This window comes from Urocitellus parryii, chromosome 3 (genome assembly GCF_045843805.1).
Source record: "Urocitellus parryii isolate mUroPar1 chromosome 3, mUroPar1.hap1, whole genome shotgun sequence".
Lineage (NCBI taxonomy): Eukaryota > Metazoa > Chordata > Mammalia > Rodentia > Sciuridae > Urocitellus > Urocitellus parryii.
This window is the reverse complement of record NC_135533.1, coordinates 8,526,543-8,546,572: the sequence shown is the minus strand read 5'-3', so window position 1 is coordinate 8,546,572 and position 20,030 is coordinate 8,526,543. Positions and strand designations below refer to the sequence as shown.

At 37.4% G+C, this 20,030-nt stretch overlaps 1 protein-coding gene across 1 annotated transcript in view; it reads left to right on the top strand.

The window, feature by feature from the left end:
* Cntnap2 (contactin associated protein 2) overlaps positions 1-20,030 on the top strand; it is a 1,300,648-nt gene that overhangs the window by 195,712 nt on the left and 1,084,906 nt on the right. The window contains exon 4 of the mRNA XM_077795886.1: positions 16,120-16,267. Within this exon, the coding sequence (XP_077652012.1) occupies positions 16,120-16,267 (148 nt within the window). The remainder of the gene's footprint in view (positions 1-16,119; positions 16,268-20,030) is intronic.

Here is a 20,030-nt window from a genome sequence, read left to right as displayed (position 1 = left end):
GGATTCCTTGTCCTGTGATTAACTTTTGCATAGAGGGATGGGCATTAGATTTTATTGTGTTGTTTGGCTTGAAGTGCATTGAAAGAGGTAACAGAAGAGATGAACAAGGGGAAGGCAGCTGCTATGTTCACCCTCTAAAATGGGAGTACACAATTTAATATTATTTCTCCTAAGTGTCAACATTTGTCTCAAAATTTTATATCATTGTGAGATAAAAAAATAAATCTCCTTTAAGATGCAGATTTTGATAGTGCAAGGAGCCATTTATGATGCTTAGCACATAATCTTTTTTAATTAAATTTTTACTGTGAGATAACTCTAGATTACCCAGTGTTTGCAAGAAATACTGCAGAAAGATACCATGTATTCTCACATTCAGATCACCCAGTGGCCTCTTGTAACAACCACGACTTTGACATGGATGCAGTGGGGATAGGAAACAATTCCATCACCACAGAGACTCTTTCTATAGCCACATCTGTTTCTCCTCTACCCCTGCTCCTCATTAACCTTTGCCACCACGTACCTGTTCTATGCATGAGCCAGAGCATCCCTTCCTAAGTCTGTTCATCTGGGAGCTGCCACTCACCTGGTGCACATCTTAGATCTCAGTCATCCGCCATGATTTTTCCCTCCTTGGGTATTGGTTTTCCTGTGAGCTGCCTTCCGTGCACCCTGCAGACACCATGAGACATGAAACCAATTCCTTTTGAAGCAAAGATCTTTGGTTTTCACATTAAAGTGATTAAACAAAACACAAAAATATCTTTACAAGGTCTCTTTGTCTCCTCTCACTTGGCTTCCCATGGAGTTGAGCTGGTAACAGGTCAGTGTCATACTCACCTCTTCACTTCCCCAAATCTCCTTTGCTAGTCCCAATTTAAACTCTGCTGGGAATACTTAGTCTTATTTACAACTTTATCCTAGTCTGTAGATAGTCTCTTTTGTTTTCTTGACATGTTTATTTAATACTTAGTGTCCAATATCTAATCCAATGACAGTTACAAATCACATCATCAGTGGCAAAAATAAAATCATGTACACAAGAGCGAGGAGTAGATTTTTAAATGAAAATAAATAATACTGAATTTTCTAACCATATTCTACTAATTTGGACTCCTAAGTTTAAAACTGAAGAGAATTACTTCTGGATGATATTATTCTATATCACAATTGTGATGATTACATAGAAATACAAGTGGTAAAACTGGTAGACATGTAAAAAAAAACTATACATGGAGCTACTTAAATCAGCATAAGCTCTGCAGTTAATAATATTGTACCGATGTCATTTTCCTGACTTTGATGATTATACAAAATTGTGGGATGTTATTTGAAGTTCCTGGGGAAAGGTACATAGGGAATTCTATATTATTTTTGTGACAACTTTTTGAGTAAAATTATTTCAAAACAAAATTTAAAGGCAAAAAAAAAGGTCAGACTTGTGGATTTCCATGTGATTTAAAGCCCCAACCCATCCCCATTCTGGATGTGTGTATATATTATATGTAAATATCTCAGCTTGTTGAATGTGGTTTTTATGGCCTGAAAAACCTAAATGTATTTACATTGCTTAAAAATTCTTGATGAATTTAAAATTGAAGATGGGATCCTAAGATATACACTAAAACATTATGATACATAAGTGTCTTTGTGAAATGTAGATACATAGATCATTTTAGAGTATAAAGAAATGACAGTAGAATACTAATTCAGCTATAAAAATAAGATGACATGAGTCCAATGTATGACTTCATGTTTGCTTATTACAATAATATAACTGAAACTCTGGAAATCATATTATGAATGGTACATGTTTGTTCCAGTGATTTAATTTCTTGTTAAGTGTTATAAAATATCTTATAATTTTATTTATATAATTCAAGAAATATTTTTTCATATTTACAATAATAGTTTAATATAGAGATAAATACATAGCTTCAAATAATGTAGTTTATTCTCATAGTGTTTTTTCTGTTCTATTACAGGTTTATTTAATTTTATTTTTATTTTTCCTTCCCACCTACATATTTCTATACAGGAACATTTTCCAAAAGCAAGTTGAACAAAATAGGTCTGAATAGCCTCATTTTGTTCATTTTGTCCTCAAAGTAACTGAAAAGCTAGTAAGGCTTGTATTTTTTTTCCTCCTTTCTTCCTTTCTTTTCTTTTTTTTTCTTTTTCTTTTATAATCATTCAAAGGGCAGGTTCAAAAAAAACTGTTATTCCACAGAACATCTGCTTGTGTGTAACTGCTTACAAAACTCATGGCTTATTAGCTTCATCTCAGTGCAAAAAAATTCCCTAAAATTATTGCAAACCTATATCATTTGTCACATCCGATTGCTCAAGGGATTAAAAAAAATAAGGAAAAGAAACACTAAAACATTGGCCAGGATAACATTTTACTACTGTATTTTTAAATCCGAGGACTAGCTCTTCTTCAATGTGCCCCGTATTCCATGTATCACCACCCTTTACACCCTGCTTAGTGTGGAGGAGAGTGGGTTCTGATATTAATGTGGTGGTCATCTATTTTGAAATTTTAAATTATTCAATTGAGAAAGGAAATAAAATTTTCATATGTATAAGACAATATCTCAGACCTCTTGAAACACCTATCACATTGCATAAGAAAACCTTTTACATTAAAGAAAGCATGAGATATAAGGACTGCAGCCTGGGCTCCCTGTGAATCAGGAGCAGTAAGGCTGCCTGTGTGTGGCAGGCTCTCCCTCAAGTGAATCTGCAGTTGTGTGTGCATGACACCAGTAAAACAAATGTATTTGTTCAGCCAAGTCAATTGTGTTAATTTGTTGAAAAGAATCTGTTAAGTGAACCATTAAGCATCCTATAAACAAAACAAAGGGTGATAATTGTGTAAATTATTCTTTTCAACTTACTGAGCTGGCAACTTGTGAACAAAGGCAACCTTTGTCTATACTTTGAGTAAAGTAATTGAATTCTCACAGATTGAGATTTGAATGTAGAGCCATTCCCCTTCAGGTAGTTAGTATGAAGAAGAAAGAGACCAAATCGGGAGAATATTCAGAGAGCTGTCAGGGTAACAAGGAGGATTAAACCAAGCACAGTGGCCACAGGCCTGGGAAGTGGGTGCTGGAGAGGGAGCCTGGTGGGCCTGGGACAATCGGGATAAGAGGAGAGTCATTACTGCAACAGAAGATGCCACTCGTGAGGACTAGGAGGATCAAGATATGAACACACAGTGTGGGAAGACAGGAAAAGGAGCAGGTTTTACCCATCAAAATGCAGAACAAGCTCAGGAGCCACAGGGCAAGGCGATGTGTGTAATCTGACCTCAAGGATTTGCTCCAGAGATGGAGCATGGTGATACCTAAGTGTCTTCATGAAATGTAGATAAATGGGTCATTTCAGAGCAGCAAAGTATCCTTGGCAGGACTAATGTCTGAATGTGAAAAGATGGGTGTTTTCACCTGTGAAGGAGTGAGGGGAACAACATGATCATGAGACCCACAGGACAGGTTAACAATTTAAATGAAGGTAACAGAAAAGGGATTAGGGAGTGAGCAAGAGTGAACAAAATTGAAATGTCCTCAAATAAGAGAGATTTAAAGAGAAAATGACTATTGGAGAGACCCAGGAAAAATCAAATAAATAAGGAAAAGATGATTGTATTATCTGATTTCTGTTTCAGAGGAAAGCAATCTGCATATTGATAGGCTAAAAGAAAACAAGGGGGAAGGAGAAAATACAGAGTAAAGCTTAACTGAGAAGTTATGCAGAAGGCATTAGAAAATTGGACCCAGTAAAGATGGAGAAGCTTTGTAAATAGTTGAGCTTTCCCTGCCATGAAGGAGCAGATCCAAATTTATGGGAAGAAAATGAGCTTCTCTATACCCAAGAAATGTTATTTTGATTTTCTGCATCTCAAAGAAACATTGTCAGTTATCAATTCTGTGAAAGAATATAAAAATGGAAGAAATAACAACTAGATTAAAATGAGTAAGCAGTAATCATTAATGTTTAAATCATAATTCAGTGTTAGAATTATTAATATCTGGTAAAGCTATCCAAATGAATAATTTCATTTTTTGAAAAAACAAAATTCATTCAGGGTAATCTACTTAGATCTAATTATACCCTACAAAAAAACTTGGTTTTTGATTTTGTGCTCATGAAAGCATTTGGTTCTACACTTTGTAAGAGACTTACTAGATGCCTTTCAAGCAGTGTATTCTTATTCTTACCGGCATCCGTACTTACCAAATACTCAAGAAAAGCAGTGTTTATGGAGGGCAATATGATAGCAAGGCAAACCATCCATTTCTCTATATTTATAAAAGTATTCATGCAGAAAGTTAGTCAGAGGAGAGCCAAACACCTGCACTAAAAAATTTGGCTATCCCTGTAAAATAGTATTTGCGAAATTGAGTTTTGCTCTTTTCCATGGGACTTTGCTGAGAAAAACTAGAGGAAATCCCTATGGAATTTATTGGTGTGTTTTGTTTTAAAGACGTTGTTGAATGCGATTCTTGGTGTAGTATGATTTCTTTTATATGAGGATTTGAAAAATTTCTTTCTAGGCTCAACACCAGGAGTATTATGCTTGTTTGAACAACTAGTTGAGTTTTATTTTTTATACAAATGACAGAAATGATGAATTTTTTAATGATTGTGTCTCTGTGTCGTATTCCAGGAGTCTTAAAGCCAAATTTTTAGACTCAAACACACACATACACACACACACAAACACACACACACACAGAATGTTGTTTGGTTTAGTAATCTTATCAAATAGTTTATGGATAATTGTTTTAAGTAAATAGTACAGAAATACTTTAGTTAAAAAGCAAAAGCTCTCCTTCCAATATTTCTCAATCCCCTGTTCCACTTTCCCTATATATCTATATAGCAATTTATTCACTTACCCACTTAGAAATTACTTATTAATGACTGACTTCATCATGGATCAATTAGTAGTTAGTTAACACACTATTCCCCACACCTGACCTAGTTTTAAATTCTCTATTGATTGTACAATAAAGTATTACAGAGTACAAAAAAAGTAATATTTGTATACACAAGCCCCCAGGGGGAATGTGAAGAATGTTCTTCAGTGGTGAGTCTGGTGGTGAGAAGTTCAAGAAAAGCCAAAGTTAATCTGTGGTGGGAAGTGGAAAGAGTGGTTGTATGGGGCAGAGAGCAGCGTCACCTGAGCAGGTTATTTCCTAAGCAGATTGAAAGGGGAGTTTCCAGTGCAGTAGAATGTGCTATATATTGACAGGGTACGGGGAGGGCACCACTGAATGCATTTCTCAAAAGTTAAAAAAGTATTCATGTAAGATATTTGCGACTCACTATATTACAATTATTCTCAACTTTTAAAACAACAGAGTGCTCCCATGTTAGTCAGCTTTTTCATTAATGTGACTCAAACGCCCAACAAGAACAGTTTAGAGAAAGAAAAGTACATCTGGGACTCAAGGTTTCAGAGGTTATTTGGGACTCATGGTTTCAGGGGTCTGAGTCCACAGGTGGCCAACTCCATTGCTCTGAGCCCAACATGAGGGAAATGGCCTGGCAGAGGAAAGCTGCTCCACTCATGATGACATCAAGAAGGAGAGAGAGAGAGAGAGAGAGAGAGAGAGAGAGAGAGAGAGAGGGAGAAGGGGCAGGGCCACAGAGAAGATCCAATCTTCCAGGGCATGCCCTAAGTGACCTACCTTCTCCAGCCACGCCCCACCTGCTTACCATCACTGATGGACTGGTCAGGTCACAGCTCTCACAATCCTATCACTTCACCTCTCAACACTCCTGTGTGAGCAGGAGATTTTGGAGGACATGTCATGTCCAGACAGCTTTCTACACAATCTTTTTAGGAGACAAATTTTAAACATCTATAATCTTACTATTTCATATAATAAATCCTATAAACAAGCAAACACAGGATTTCAAAAATGGGTGAGCCTCATGCAACCCCACCATCCATTTGTCAAACCGGTTTTACTTTCTTTCATGCTACGTCTCCCAGTCTCTTAGGCACAGGATCTGTGGAATGTGTGCAGATGGATTTCCTCGGTATCTAAATCTCTCCACAGACCCTTCTTTACATTTCTCCAGGATTTCACTTCTATTTCGATAGTGCTTTGAGACCCACACACAGCGAGCCTGAGTCCCTGAATGGCTCTCTGCTCCTTCCTTATGGAACTGTGATGTGAGCAAGCCACAATCATGAATTATATTAAACCACTGCAAAGGAAGAAGGAAGACAGGGAAGAGGGGAGGAGGGTAGAACCAAGTGTCTTATGTCAGAACTTCATTTATTCCTTCTCAGATTGTAGAGGAGTAAACTGTGAGAGGCAAGGAGGCCATCAGAAAGACTGACTCTGCCTGTTTGGTAAACAGAGAGCAGAGAAGGGAGCTCAAAGGAGAAACTCATAGAAAATGACAAAGAGCAAATGTTTCAGGGTTTTTCATTTTTGGAACTAGGGATTGAACTCAGGGGCACTCAACCACTGAGCCACATCCCCAGCCCTTTTTATATTTCATTTAGAGACAGGGTCTCATGGAGTTGCTTAGAGCCTTGCTAAATTGCTGAGGCTGGTTTTGAACTTGTGATCCCAGCCTCCCGAGTGGCTGGGATTATGAGACTGGGATTATAGATATATGCCTCCATGCCCCACTCAGATTTTTTTGCCACATGATTTTTAATGTCCAGTTGTAGTTCTTGCAGCACATTCTTTTCTTAATTATTAAATGATTCTGGTAAATCAACTTTAAAATACTTTCATAATGTTCACAAAATTAAAAAGAAAAGTTGTATTTAATTGGATTGAGAACAGTATTGTCTGAAGAGAGTTTTGCTTTCTGCTGCTCACAGATTAATTTGGCATTTGTCATGATTTTGTGATCCAAACAGAGTATGTCTTTAGCTTACTTCAAGTGAATCACTGTGTGAACACTCTAAGCTTCTTGGGGGCGGGGCTTAATTCTCACTTGGGTCCTCACATTCTCTGCACCATCCTTTCCTTTTGCTCCCAGAATCCCTATGGTTTTCAGCCACTTTGCATAGTCTGATGACATCCTCATTCCTCCAGGAAAGCTTCGTTCCTTGCCCTCGTGCTTGTTGAATCAAACTAACATGTTCTTTTTTTTTTTCCTGTAGGATATTATAAAACATACAGTTCATGAAGTATAAATGATGGCTAGACTTGTTTTGCACATACAGAAATAACAAGAGCCAAGGGCATGTAAATGGCTGGGAATTTGGGAATGTCCATTTTCACTCATTCATTCAATCATGACAGTAAACAGTAACTGACCACTGACCACTGTGCTATAGGCTTGGGATACACAGCCTCCTTGGTACACAGCTGACTCGCACACTTCTGCTGTTGGGTAGATAATCGGAAACATGGTGAGGACATCGCAATGGAGGGTAGGGAATAAAAGCCCAGGAATCTCCCAAGCCCCCAACAGCACAGCTGGGGATCTAAGAATGGGGCTCAAGGTGGGTCCCTAGTGTGAGGAAGTGCGGTCTGCACCGAGTCCTGCAGGATGTGTGTGTCCAGCCAGGTGAACATGAGGAGCACAAACTCCAGGAGAAGAGGCCGAATGGAGATTTGGTGGAAGCAGGGGGCCACCAGGGGGAAACCAGGCCTCGAGATTCACATCCAGCTATAAAGTAGAAAGTCTGCTTCTAAAGTTGGATATAAATTGTTGGCACAGGGAAAATAAAGTCTAAAATTCACCAAAAAAGTAAGTTTTCACATAAAGTGATGACAGTGGTCATGGGTTCCTGACATTAATGTAAAGGATGATTGATTGATCTGTGTTTCTCTTCTAGTAGAGTTTCTGTTCTAGTAGAGATGTGTTATATTTTAGGCAAAATTTCTCACTTCTGGAAATAAGAATGTATGGTGGATGTTGCTGTTTTTCATCCCAGAATCTCCCTCACTGAGGCTGTCAGGGACGACGAAAGGCCTTCCTAGGCACACTGACACAATTGCTAAGGGTTTGAAGCATATTTTTCAGTGAAGTAAAATCTTTGCACCAAGACGGAGTCTCATTCATTTGCTATGGGAAGTTGGGATCATTGATATTAGTTCTCTTGAAAAATAAGGTTTTAGTGAGGACTAAATACACTTATTCTCTTCATAAAATACATCATAAGTTATACTTCAGACCCCACAATGGTAATTCTGAGGGGAAATGTTAGTTCATGCGTCACACACAGCACATTTCTAAATCCCTGTCCGTCCCCTCCAGTCTGATAAGTTGTGTGCTTCGAGAGCTTATAACATGCTTTTGCAAAATTTACGGGCTTTTAAATGCCAAATGGGTAGAAAGTCTTCTGAGGAGTTCGGACTTAAGTATTTTATCAGACAAGAGGAAGGTTTACCAATTTTGAAGATTCTCTTAGGAGGACTGATTATGTGGCCAGTGGTACACTCGTGCCTAGCCCAGAGTTCCATCCCCAGCCCTGGAAATAAAAGAAGAAAGGAAAGGAAGGAGGGAGGGAGTTAGGGGGTGGGGAGGGAAGGAGTTCAGGTGGGAAGGAAGGTTGATTGATTTTCAAAACAGGGACTAGCAAGCTAGAGCAGCAACCCATGAGCCAACTCTGGTTTATGCTTAGAAAAGGTTTGCTTCCCCTCTTGGACCATCTGAACTATTATTTGACACAAAAAAAGAAAAAAAAACTTGGTACACATAATTGAATTTTTTCACTTATTAAAACTGATATTTAGATTGTTCTAAAGGTAACATTGTGAGTGACTTACAATATATTGAAGAAATCTTTTCTCTGTTTGCATAATTTATGGGATGGTAACTCTAAAAGTAATGCCTTAAGTTTATGATCAACATTTCATTGTATTGCTGTTAACTTTACTGAACAGAAAGCTTTGTGAGTTATATAAGTGCCGTGTTAACCAAAATAATAATAGCAAAAAGTACCCTATCCTAAACATACATACAAATCACAGCAAGCAAGGGAGGTTTAACAGCGGGAACATGTAATTCACAAGTTGCTGTAAATGCATTTTTTAGTCCTTCAGTGAGAAATTTGACTATTGTTTTCATGTCTCTACAAAGCATTTACTATTCTTTGATACTTGTCTAAATGAAGTTGAATTCTAAATGGTATTGTTCTACATACGAAGGATTCAAATTTATTTATTTATTTTTGTTTTTCGGTTTTTGTTGCAAATTTGGTAAAAATAAGTCATATGTCTTACTTCTTCCACGTTTACACTTAGGGGAAAAACTTGGAGTCCTCAGAAAAGGGTCAAATTATGTGAAAAAAAAAATGTTCCTTTTCAAGACCAATGGTGGTTTTGTCATTGCCACTAAAGCAATGTGCACTTTAATGACCAATCTTTCTTTCCTCCTGGTAGACTGTCATTCATTCAAACTTTTAAATTACTTGAATCTAACCTGCAGAGGAGCTATTGGTGCTAATGACCACAGTAGGAACATGGCTGGGTAAAATGTGTGAGAAAATAAAATACTGACTTTGTCATTTTTTTTTTTAGAAATAAAAATAGAGAAATAAAATATGTAGACAAAATGTAATAAATAGGCTAGAAATAAATTGCATGACCAGGGGTATAATGAAAATTATCAGATTTTTACTTTAATATTCATGCATGCAATATCAAATATCAAATATCTAATGCATTGTGCCTACATGGGAAGATCTTTATTTCCAGCTGAAGATTTGATTTTTGAGTACAGGGAGTGGGAGAGTTTGTTATCTTGTACTTACCATTACCCCATCATCCAGTTTTTTTCTGCATACAAACATCCTCACTTGAAAACATAACATCCCTACCAAATTTTAAGTGTTCTATGGGGCACAAACATATGTATACATTATTATTAGAACCCTTTTAATAATAATGTATACATATTCAGTGTTTTATTAAATACAAAGCTGCACCTCCTGTTTTTTTTAATTTTCCAAATATTACTGCATCAAAGAAGACAGTTTTACATTTATTTACAACTTTGTATTCAAGAAAAGGAGCAGAAACACACCATTCTATGGCATGTTTAAAACTTCAACGAGGATAATGTCTTAAATCTCAAAATATACTTCATTATGAAAAGCAGTGCCAAAAGAACCAGCAATTGATGCTGTGAATCAATACATTTGTTCATAAATAGTAAATGTGCCCTCTATGAGTAGCTAAAACAAAGAATAAAACACTGTTATACTAAACATTGCAAATTCTCTGTCATCTTTCATCTGATTGTGAAACCTCAAAAGCAAATGTTATCATCACTAGTCACCTTTGCCTTAAAATATCCTTCTGCTAGTCAATACCTAATATGATTAGGATATGAGATGTCTTCCCCAAACTCTTGTATTAATGCAGGAATGTGGAATGTTTGGAATATGATGCACTAATTGGGTGGTTACTCTAGGCAGGTGGGGAATGGCTAGAAATAGTGGATCACTGGGCATGTTCCCTAGAAGGTGCATCTTCCCCGTGGCTCCTCCCCATTTCCCTTTCTCCTTCTGATTCCTGCCTGCCATGAGCATCTTTCCTCCACCATGCCTCCACCGTGATGTTCTGCCTCACCTGGGGCCCAGAGCAATGTAGCAGGTCAACCATGAACTGAACCAAATACATTTTCCTCCTCTAGATTATTCTTGTCAGATGTTTGGTTCACAGCAATGCAAACCCTGACTAAAACAAAACCCTTGCAGTTGCTGAAACAAGAAAATAAGGAAACTGATCAAATAGTCAAAAAGCCCAGAAGTGCACTTCAGCAAACTCTGTATTTACAAAGAACTCAAAAAATTAAACAATAAGATAACAAATAACCCAATCAACAAATGGGCCAAGGATCTGAACAGACACTTCTCAGAGGAGGACATACAATCAATCAATAAGTACATGAAAAAATGCTCACCATCTCTAGCAGTCAGAGAAATGCAAATCAAAACCACCCTAAGATACCATCTCACTCCAGTAAGATTGGCAGCCATTAGGAAGTCAAACAACAATAAGTGCTGGCGAGGATGTGGGGAAAAGGGTACACTTGCACATTGCTGGTGGGACTGCAAATTGGTGCGGCCAATATGGAAAGCAGTATGGAGATTCATGGGAAAGATGGGAATGGAACCACCATTTGACCCAGCTATCACCCTTCTCGGACTATTCCCCGAGGACCTTAAAAGAGCATATTATGGGGATACTGCCACATCAATGATCATAGCAGCGCAATTCACAATAGCTAGACTGTGGAATCAAACCTAGATGCCCTTCAATAGATGAATGGATAAAAAAAATGTGGCATTTATACACAATGGAGTACTACGCAGCACTAAAAAACGACAAAATCATGGAATTTGCAGGGAAATGGATGGCATTAGAGCAGATTATGCTAAGTGAAGCTAGCCAATCCTTAAAAAACAAATGCCAAATGTCTTCTTTGATATAAGGAGAGCATCTAAGAACAGAGCAGGGAGGAAGAGCATGAGGAAAAGACTAACATTAAACAGAGATGAGTGGTGGGAGGGAAGGGGAGAGAGAAGGGAAACTGTATGGAAATGGAAGGAGACCCTCAATGTTACACAGAATTACATATAAGAGATGGTGAGGGGAAAGGGAAAAAAAAACAACAAGGGAGAGAATTGAACAACAGCTGATGGGGTAGAGAGGGAAGATGGGAGGGAAGGGGAGGAGGGATAGCAGGGGATAGGAAAGGTAGCAGAATACAACAGTCACTAATATGGCATTAAGGAAAAATGTGGATGTGTAACCGATGTGATTCTGCAACTTGTATTTGGGGTAAAAATGGGAGTTCATAACCCACTTGAATCAAATATATGAAAGATGATATGTCATGAGTTATGTAATGTTTTGAACAACCAATAAAAAAAACAAGATGATAGAGATTCCTTAATGACTGACTGCTGTGTCTAGATTATGTCAATTAAGTTAAGCTATGTGTAATCATTAAGATGATGAGGATTCCTTATTGGTTGACTGCTATATCTAGTTTATGTTAATTAAGATAAGCTGTGTGTAATTAGTTGAGTATATATACCTCTGAGGTCCTGCAATAAAGCGACTCCCGCTATATCAACCTTAAAACGAAAAACAAACAAACAAAAAACTCTGTATATAGGAACTCAAGTGCTGTCATCACAGATGTACCATCTTTATCTTTCTCTGACTTCTACCCTTTTGGGATGACCATGGCCGACTGAGCTTAGAGGGAAGAGAGTCTCCTTCCTTGCAGTTTTCCTCTGCAAACCTGAACTTTGGGGATCCCAGGATGTGGTGGCGTCTTGATGCCCTCCCTTCGCCCTCACGTCCACACACAGCACTGTTGCTCTCACCTCCCCACCTTATCCCACTCTTCTGAAGCATTTGGTAACGGATTCTTCCATCAGCTCTTATTCTACCTATTATGACATCCTCTCCAACTATTCCCCTGGGAACTTCCCTTCACTAGGGGAGTGGAATTTTAGTACTTTCAATCTTGAAAATTTTAAGATGTGTAATTTCCTTGCTTAAGACTCTCTAGTGGATTTCCCTCCAGCATGCTTAAAATGAAATCTGCAATGTTGGCATGGTCCGTCGGTCCTCCTGGCGCTGGCTTTCACCTCTGCAGCTCCTCTCCACCTTTTCCCTCCTTCTCTCAGTTCCAGCAACAGTAGTTTTCTTGCTACCTCCTAAAAACATGCCCAGAATGCTCAGGGTCTTTCCCTTTCTAGTCTTTGCATATACTACATAATACACACACACACACACACACACACACACACACACACACAATATGGTTAGGATGTCTCCCAGAAGCTCTTGTATTAATGCAGGAATGTGGAATGTTTGGAATGTGAGAACTGTAAGATCATCAGTCCATGTCATGTCAGTAATAGATGTATAGTAAATATATAACAATAAATACACACCACACAATGTATAATATTTACATAAATATATGTTATTATGTATTATATAATTATATGTGTGTGTGTTTATATACACACATATATCTGTATATATATGGGAACTCTGCTTATATGTTTCATGATTGTATCCCCAGTGATTTGACCAGTATCTGGACACAGTGGGCACTTACATATCTCCTGATTGAGTGAGGGAATAAGTGAATGGGTAAATAAATGAAGGAATCATTTTAGCTGAAGTGCTGCAATTGAGTCTCAGTGAATTAGGTGCCTACCCTTGTGCTAGGGAGTCATGGTCACTGCTCCAGACTTACATGGATTAAGAGTAAAATATCAAGAGTGGAATTTTAAAAGAAAATCCTGGTGCTACTCAAAGAAAAAGAAGCTGGAGGCATTCACCATGTACTCTCACTTCCCTTTCTCTGTCATGAGTGCCTGTACAGCAGTACCTTGGAATATTTTGGTCTTCTCTCCTACTATCGTCTTGCTATTGATTCTAATACCATATCTATCTTTTATTTTCCTTTTTGCCCATACTATCACATTCACACTGGCCTACAATCCCTTTTGTGAGTCCTCTTGTCCCCATTATGATCTCCCAACACCCACAATCTCAGAAATGGATTTTATTGTCATGTATTTGAAAAAGTAAAAAAAAAAAATATGCATGGCAAATTATGTTCTCCCTATTTACAGAGATGTGATTTTCCAGCATGGGTGCCTGTTGAGTCAGCTACATGTACTCTTATTGCCAACTCCCAAGGACTCTTTGGTTCATGCTTTAAGAGAGTTCACAATCAGTTCTAAAACAGATTTTACAAATAAGCTCATTGAGATTTTGGGGAAGACTATATGGGAGATTAGGTCTATATGCGAAGAAAGATAAAGCGTTTTAAGGCTTAGAGAATTTACCCGTATAGAGCAAAATTTCAGCACAACTGGAACTAGACTCTGTGTCTTCAACCTGTGGTTTGAGTTGCCTCTTCCTGCTTTACCTGTTCACTACATCCCACTCGATCCCTCAAGCTCTACTCTGCATGCCCATGCAGCTGATCTCCAATTCTCCGTAGAGTCGACCTGATTACACAGCCAACACATTGCTCCAAATGTTAGTGAAGTCACTAGTTACATCATGCACATCTGTAGTTCCTTTTGACACTGATTTTTGCAAGATCTTTCATATTTTATTTTAGGCCTCAGACAATTACACATGTCTCAAGAACAGAATCTCAAAGGAGTATGCTGTTGTTTTTAATGTTACTATTAAATTAGTAATATGCTAAGCATATCATGCAACTTCAACTCAAATTGTTAACTTTTGTTAAATATTATTTAGAATGATAAGTTTTAAATTAATCTATATGCAATCATGAATTGAACTATGATGATTTTGGTTAGTGATTCTTGTTCTTGCCTTTGAAGTCAGCACACTCAATAGAGATTAAAATATGACTATGGATGATTCAATTTGAGGAATCTTTGTAAGCTGGAAGTTTGTTAGGAAAAGACACAGAAAAAAAGAAAAAAATATTTTATAAAATGTGGGCTATTTTAGGACTAATTTTGTCAGCAAGATGCCAAGGGGTTTCTCTCTTAACTGTCAAAATTCAAGACCTACTGTTCAAATAGTTCTGTCTGGGGAAGGACTGAAGAAAGGCTTGGCTATTTCTAAGATGTGGAAGTAACATGCAACATGTCAGAAAAAAAAAAAAAAAGAAGGTGTCTACAGGAGTCTTCATGGAAAAGCACCTTTATCTTTAACGTAACTCCCATGCCATAGACTAAACACTTCCCATTTTGTAGACTATTGGAAGCATATAAAGGTTATACAAAATCATTTCAGCCTTGAGGAATATTTCAATGCACTCCTTATAAGTACTAGGCCTATACCATACACAAGTATGACTGGCAAGTGCTGAAAATTGGGAAGTAAATCTCACATGAAAAATTTGCTTTTCTGTTTTTTGTCTTGCAATCCCCAGAGCATTCAAGTTCAAAGTTGTTCTGGACTTTTTATCAAAAGAATCTCTAGTTATTTCTTATTCATATTTTTATCTTTAAAAATATTATAAAGGATAAATTTTTAAAAGGTAAAAGTAGTTTTCTATACAAGAAAACTCAGTTCCAGGGGTTGAGAGTACAACAGACCAGCATTGTAATGTGTAATCACCCGCGTAAAATCTTGTTATTTAAAATCTTTATTTCTATGTTTAAGAGATAATTTAAAGAAAACTAAGTGAGGATCCCATGCTGAAGCCAGCATTAACCAACTGAAGTCATCTATTATAGGAGAAGCTAGGACACATCTATGGAGTTAAAATAGTTGGGTAGCATGAGTTTTCATGTTTTTGACTTGAGTCTTGTGAACTATAATGGCCACTTGCCTTAAATCTTCCTTGGTTTATGATTTAATACTGTGATTTTTCATGTTATTAGATTGTCATCTTTGTGAGGGGAGAGTATAAGGTCCCACACATCCCTGTGTGCCCCGTATGATCTTGCTCCATATCTATTAGGTACTAGATGTCTTACCAGTGCTTTTGGAAAGGATGCTATCAATGCTCCCAAGGGAACCCATTTATCCCCTGCTGGGGAAAGAAAGGCTAATATGAACTTTCCACATCAGGTAAGATCCATGGAACATTACTATTTTGACAGAATCTACTATAATGAGAAAAATGAAATAAACATGGTTCTGACTCACTGAACAAATCCTATAAATATGTCTATTCCAATAAAAGTTAGAAAACCTAGACCTCTTCACAGGTTCAACTGTCCTTCTCCTACCTTATGTTAAAATGATGTCATCTTCAGATTTCTAGGATGCACACAGGAAGGTCATTTTCTTAAAGGAACAAACATGGTTGAATAGATTCTATTTTTTAAAAAAAATATTGTGTAATTTAAAAGCAAAATATTGAAACTCAATTTAAATATTTATTGATGATACCGGAGGGCCACAGAGTGTTTTATTCTACAGGAATATATTTGTATATATAAAAGGACCCAGGGAAGCCTTGGACCATTTATCATTTAAAACAGCTTGTTTTCCAATAAGAGAAGAGCTTTCTTAAAAAATCTAATTGTTTATCATGTAAGAATAGGACCCTGTGTGGCTGGATATGGGAATCTGAGCTTCTCTTAGCACATGGAGGATGGGGGTTTCTAAAGTACTTCCACACATTTCTCAATCCTAATTCCTTTCCTAGGCATTTCCTGGAAACACCAACTCTGACGGCGTGGTCCGACATGACCTGCAGCATCCTGTGGTCGCCCGCTACGTGCGCATGGTGCCGCTGGACTGGAGCGGAGAGGGCCGCATCGGGCTCCGCGTGGAGGTGTACGGCTGCGCCTACTGTGAGTCCCGGTGCCCACGGGCGGGCGGCGTTGCTCCTCCACCCGGAGAGCGCCCTCTGGCTCGCATTAACTGCTTCTTATTGAGTTCTCTGAAAATAGACTAAAAATGCTCATTTTTCACTGTAGTAACAAACATTGCACACACATGTAAGAATACCATTATGTAAAGGACTTAGAAAGTGACTTTTGTTCCGCAGTCCAAAACAACCCAGCTTATTAATTAAGTCGTCTATAGTCTTATGAAATATTTAAAAGGAGAAAAACCTCTGCTCGTACCCACCTTTGTGGCTCTGAGAGAAGAGTTTTGGATCCATTCTGAAGAATTTTCTTACATTCCACCAAATCTGAGCTGTGGCCCTTCCAATTTCTATGTCAATTAGTTTATTTCCCTTTTATCAAATCTATATTTTTTTCACCCAAAGAGTTTGTTTTCACTTAATCTTGTTTTAACTCTCTCCTATTTCTAATAAATTTCTTTTAACATTTTAAATTTCTTAATAATTTATACCTGTTCCCAATGATGTCAATATATGGATTTGGGGTATTGTGATGCTGCTATCTGTTGTCTCTGATTATTTTTGTTCATAGTGTAGCCATCACCCTTTTTCCAGGGGTATGTAGCAAAACCTTCTGTGTGTGCCTGAAGCCATGGGTGGTAACGAACCCCAACCATATAGACAGATTTTTCCTATGCATACCTACTTATGGTAAAAGTTTAATTTATTAATTAGACATAGAGATTAATGACAATACATATTAAGGAAATAGAATGATAACAATATACTGTAAAAAAGTTATTCAAACTTATGAATCTGTTGTTTCTGGAATTTAATATTTAATATTTTCAACTTGGGTTGTTGAAACTACATAAAAGCATTAAACAAATGAGGGAGAGGCTACTATATTTGATCTTCTCTTCCTCGTTTATGTCCTTCCTCTTCTCTCTCACCCACTCTTTTTCCCACTCTCTTTTTCCCACTCCTCTCCTTCTTTCTTACCCCCTCTTCTTCCTTTTATCCTCCAATTTATTCCTGTCCATAGTATTCTGCTTATCCATCTTGACTGACCTCAAGTTTGTCAAAACTCTATCTGAGGAACTTCTTTAAGAACAAAACTGGTGGTAGATTCTTCTAGGGAGGATTTTTTCTTTGCTTATTTTCTTCCTGTGAAGGCAATACCAACCCCAAATTAAAAATTGCTTACATTTCTTGAAGCCACTAGAAAATATAAAGTCAGTCTGTAAAAACATTACTTGCAAACGATGGCTTCATATTATGAATTTTCCAGTAAAATATTTTCTTCTGCTCCCAGGAAATATCTTTTTCCCTGTTCTGCTGATCAGCCAGGGAAGGAAGAATATTGGGTAGGAGCAGGGCAGGGAATTGGGATATCAGGATTTTTGCAAGGATTTTCTTATTAGATTTTTTACTACCAATTCTTACAGACCCATAAACACAGAAGTTCGCTATAACCAGAAAATGGAAAACTCTTCTATTTCACAAGGTTTTTAAACCTAAGGGAACACAACATTCTATATAAATAATACATAAAGCCGTAATATCTATGAGAATTTAGTTACAGAGATTGGCAAAATAATGGTACTGAATAATCTTTTATTAATTCATAGGCAAAATGATGATGTGCAAACTTAGCAGATTATAATAAAAGGGTCATGGGTATTATCTAAAAATTCCATAGGTGTTCATTTTATAATGAACATTATAATAGCAGATATAACACATATTTCTTCAGAAGAATGGATTTTCAAGAGGAAGTTTTAGGTCTCTGGGAAAACCCCAAAAAGAGCCCTGGCAATAGATGAGGATCCTCACTGTCATGGGGCTGGGCGCTCATGGACACAGAGCACCATCTCTCTGCATATTCTGGCTCTCAGCATCATGGGGTGGCCAGGGCGAGACATGGTGTTTTATCTGCATGACACCTGTCCTAAGAAACATGTTCAGCTTTCAAGTCATGAAAAAGATGGAAACCATGACATATGGGACTGTTTATTAAGAATTAATTATTGGGTACGTTTCAAGTGTCATGAAATATGCTAAATATCAGTAACAGCACAGGTAATAAGAAAACCTTGGTCTTTGGGAGACAAATTTATACAGTTAATCTAGTGGTATTAATTATGATAAAACTGTGACAGTTAAAATTTGCCCATGGCCACAGAGCCTGATGATGGGACCAAAAGGAAAGCCAGGTGGTCGGGGACAGTGCTCCAGCTCACTGTTTCTCTTCCCAAGCCCTAAACCCAACAAAGTGGGTACCCACGTGACCATCCCCAGGGCAACTACAGGCTCACACAGCTGCCAGGGGCCCCGATCACGCCCAGTTCCTACTATTTCTTGAAGATAAAACTTCATCAGTGCTATATTATTATAAATCATCTTTTATTTCTCTTATTTCACACAGATGGAATGATAAAATATGCATTATTTTGTATCTTATTTCTTTTCTACAAATATTTATGAGACATATCCATGCTGTTGTATAAAAAATATTAGTTTATTTTCATGAATATTATCCCTTTGGGTAAATATTTTGCCATAATTTGTTCATTTCATATTGGTGAACATTAGAGTTCTTTTCAGTTTGGGGGTATTTCTATAGAATTACTATGAATTTTTCTATAGAATTGTTACAAATGTTAGAAAAGTTATTAGCCAATAGCATGTGTGTATATATATATATTTTTTTTTCAACCTTTGCCACGAATGACACATTTTTTATAAAGTAGTTGTATTGATTTAGGTTCTCACAATGCATAAGAATTCCTGTTGCTCCAAGGATTCAGGCATTTGGTATTGTTTTAAAGTTTACCCATTGTAGTGGGAGACTTGAAATATGACAATGTGCTCTATAATCACTGCAAGTGGTTTTGTAAAATGAAGAGTGAATGCTATTATGGGTTTTTCCCATCAAGACTAAGTTTTGAAAGTCCCCAGATTGGAAGGGTAAATAACTGAAACAAAATAGGAAGCCAGATATTTCTAGTGTATAAATCTTTCTGGAGGAAAAAAAAATCATACAGATTTGGAAAACTGTATTAATATTTGTACCAATAGATACCAGTGGAGTACATGATAAATTGACATCCTAAAATAAAAAAGAAATTGAAAGATAACATTGTGGTAGGCTAGACAGTGTCTCCTAAGACATTAGGACCTAATTCTTGTGTAACAGAGTGCATAAGTGTGACTAAGAGTCTCACCATGGCTTGAACAGCCTGCGTTTTCCAGGGGGGCTTCAAATTCCATTACTTATATCCTGATAAGAAATAGGCAGGAAAGGAGGAGGCTGTGACTTCAAGGCAGAGACTGGGGTGAAATTGCTACAAACCAAGGGATGTGGGCAGCCACCAGGAGCAGGAAGAGAAAGGAGCAGAGTCTGCCTTGAATCCCCCAGAGGGAGCGTGGACCTGATTTGGGATTTCTGGCCCCAGAACTGTGAGAAAACATTTCTGTTGTTTCCATCCACCAAGTTCTTGGTAGTTTTTTATAGCAGCAATAGGAAATGAATACAGCATCAACATCATGATAGAAAATAAAATTTTGTAAAAACATTAGAAGATGTCCACATGGATGTTCTCCAATATAACCTTCTAAAAAGATGCAAGTGTTCTCCACCTGCTCTAGCCACTGGCCACAAGTGGCTACTGGGGTTTGATGAATAGCTTAAACAACAGACAAACTGCATTTTTATTTAACTTTAATTTATCTAAATTTGAATTTAAATATTATAACTACTGGCT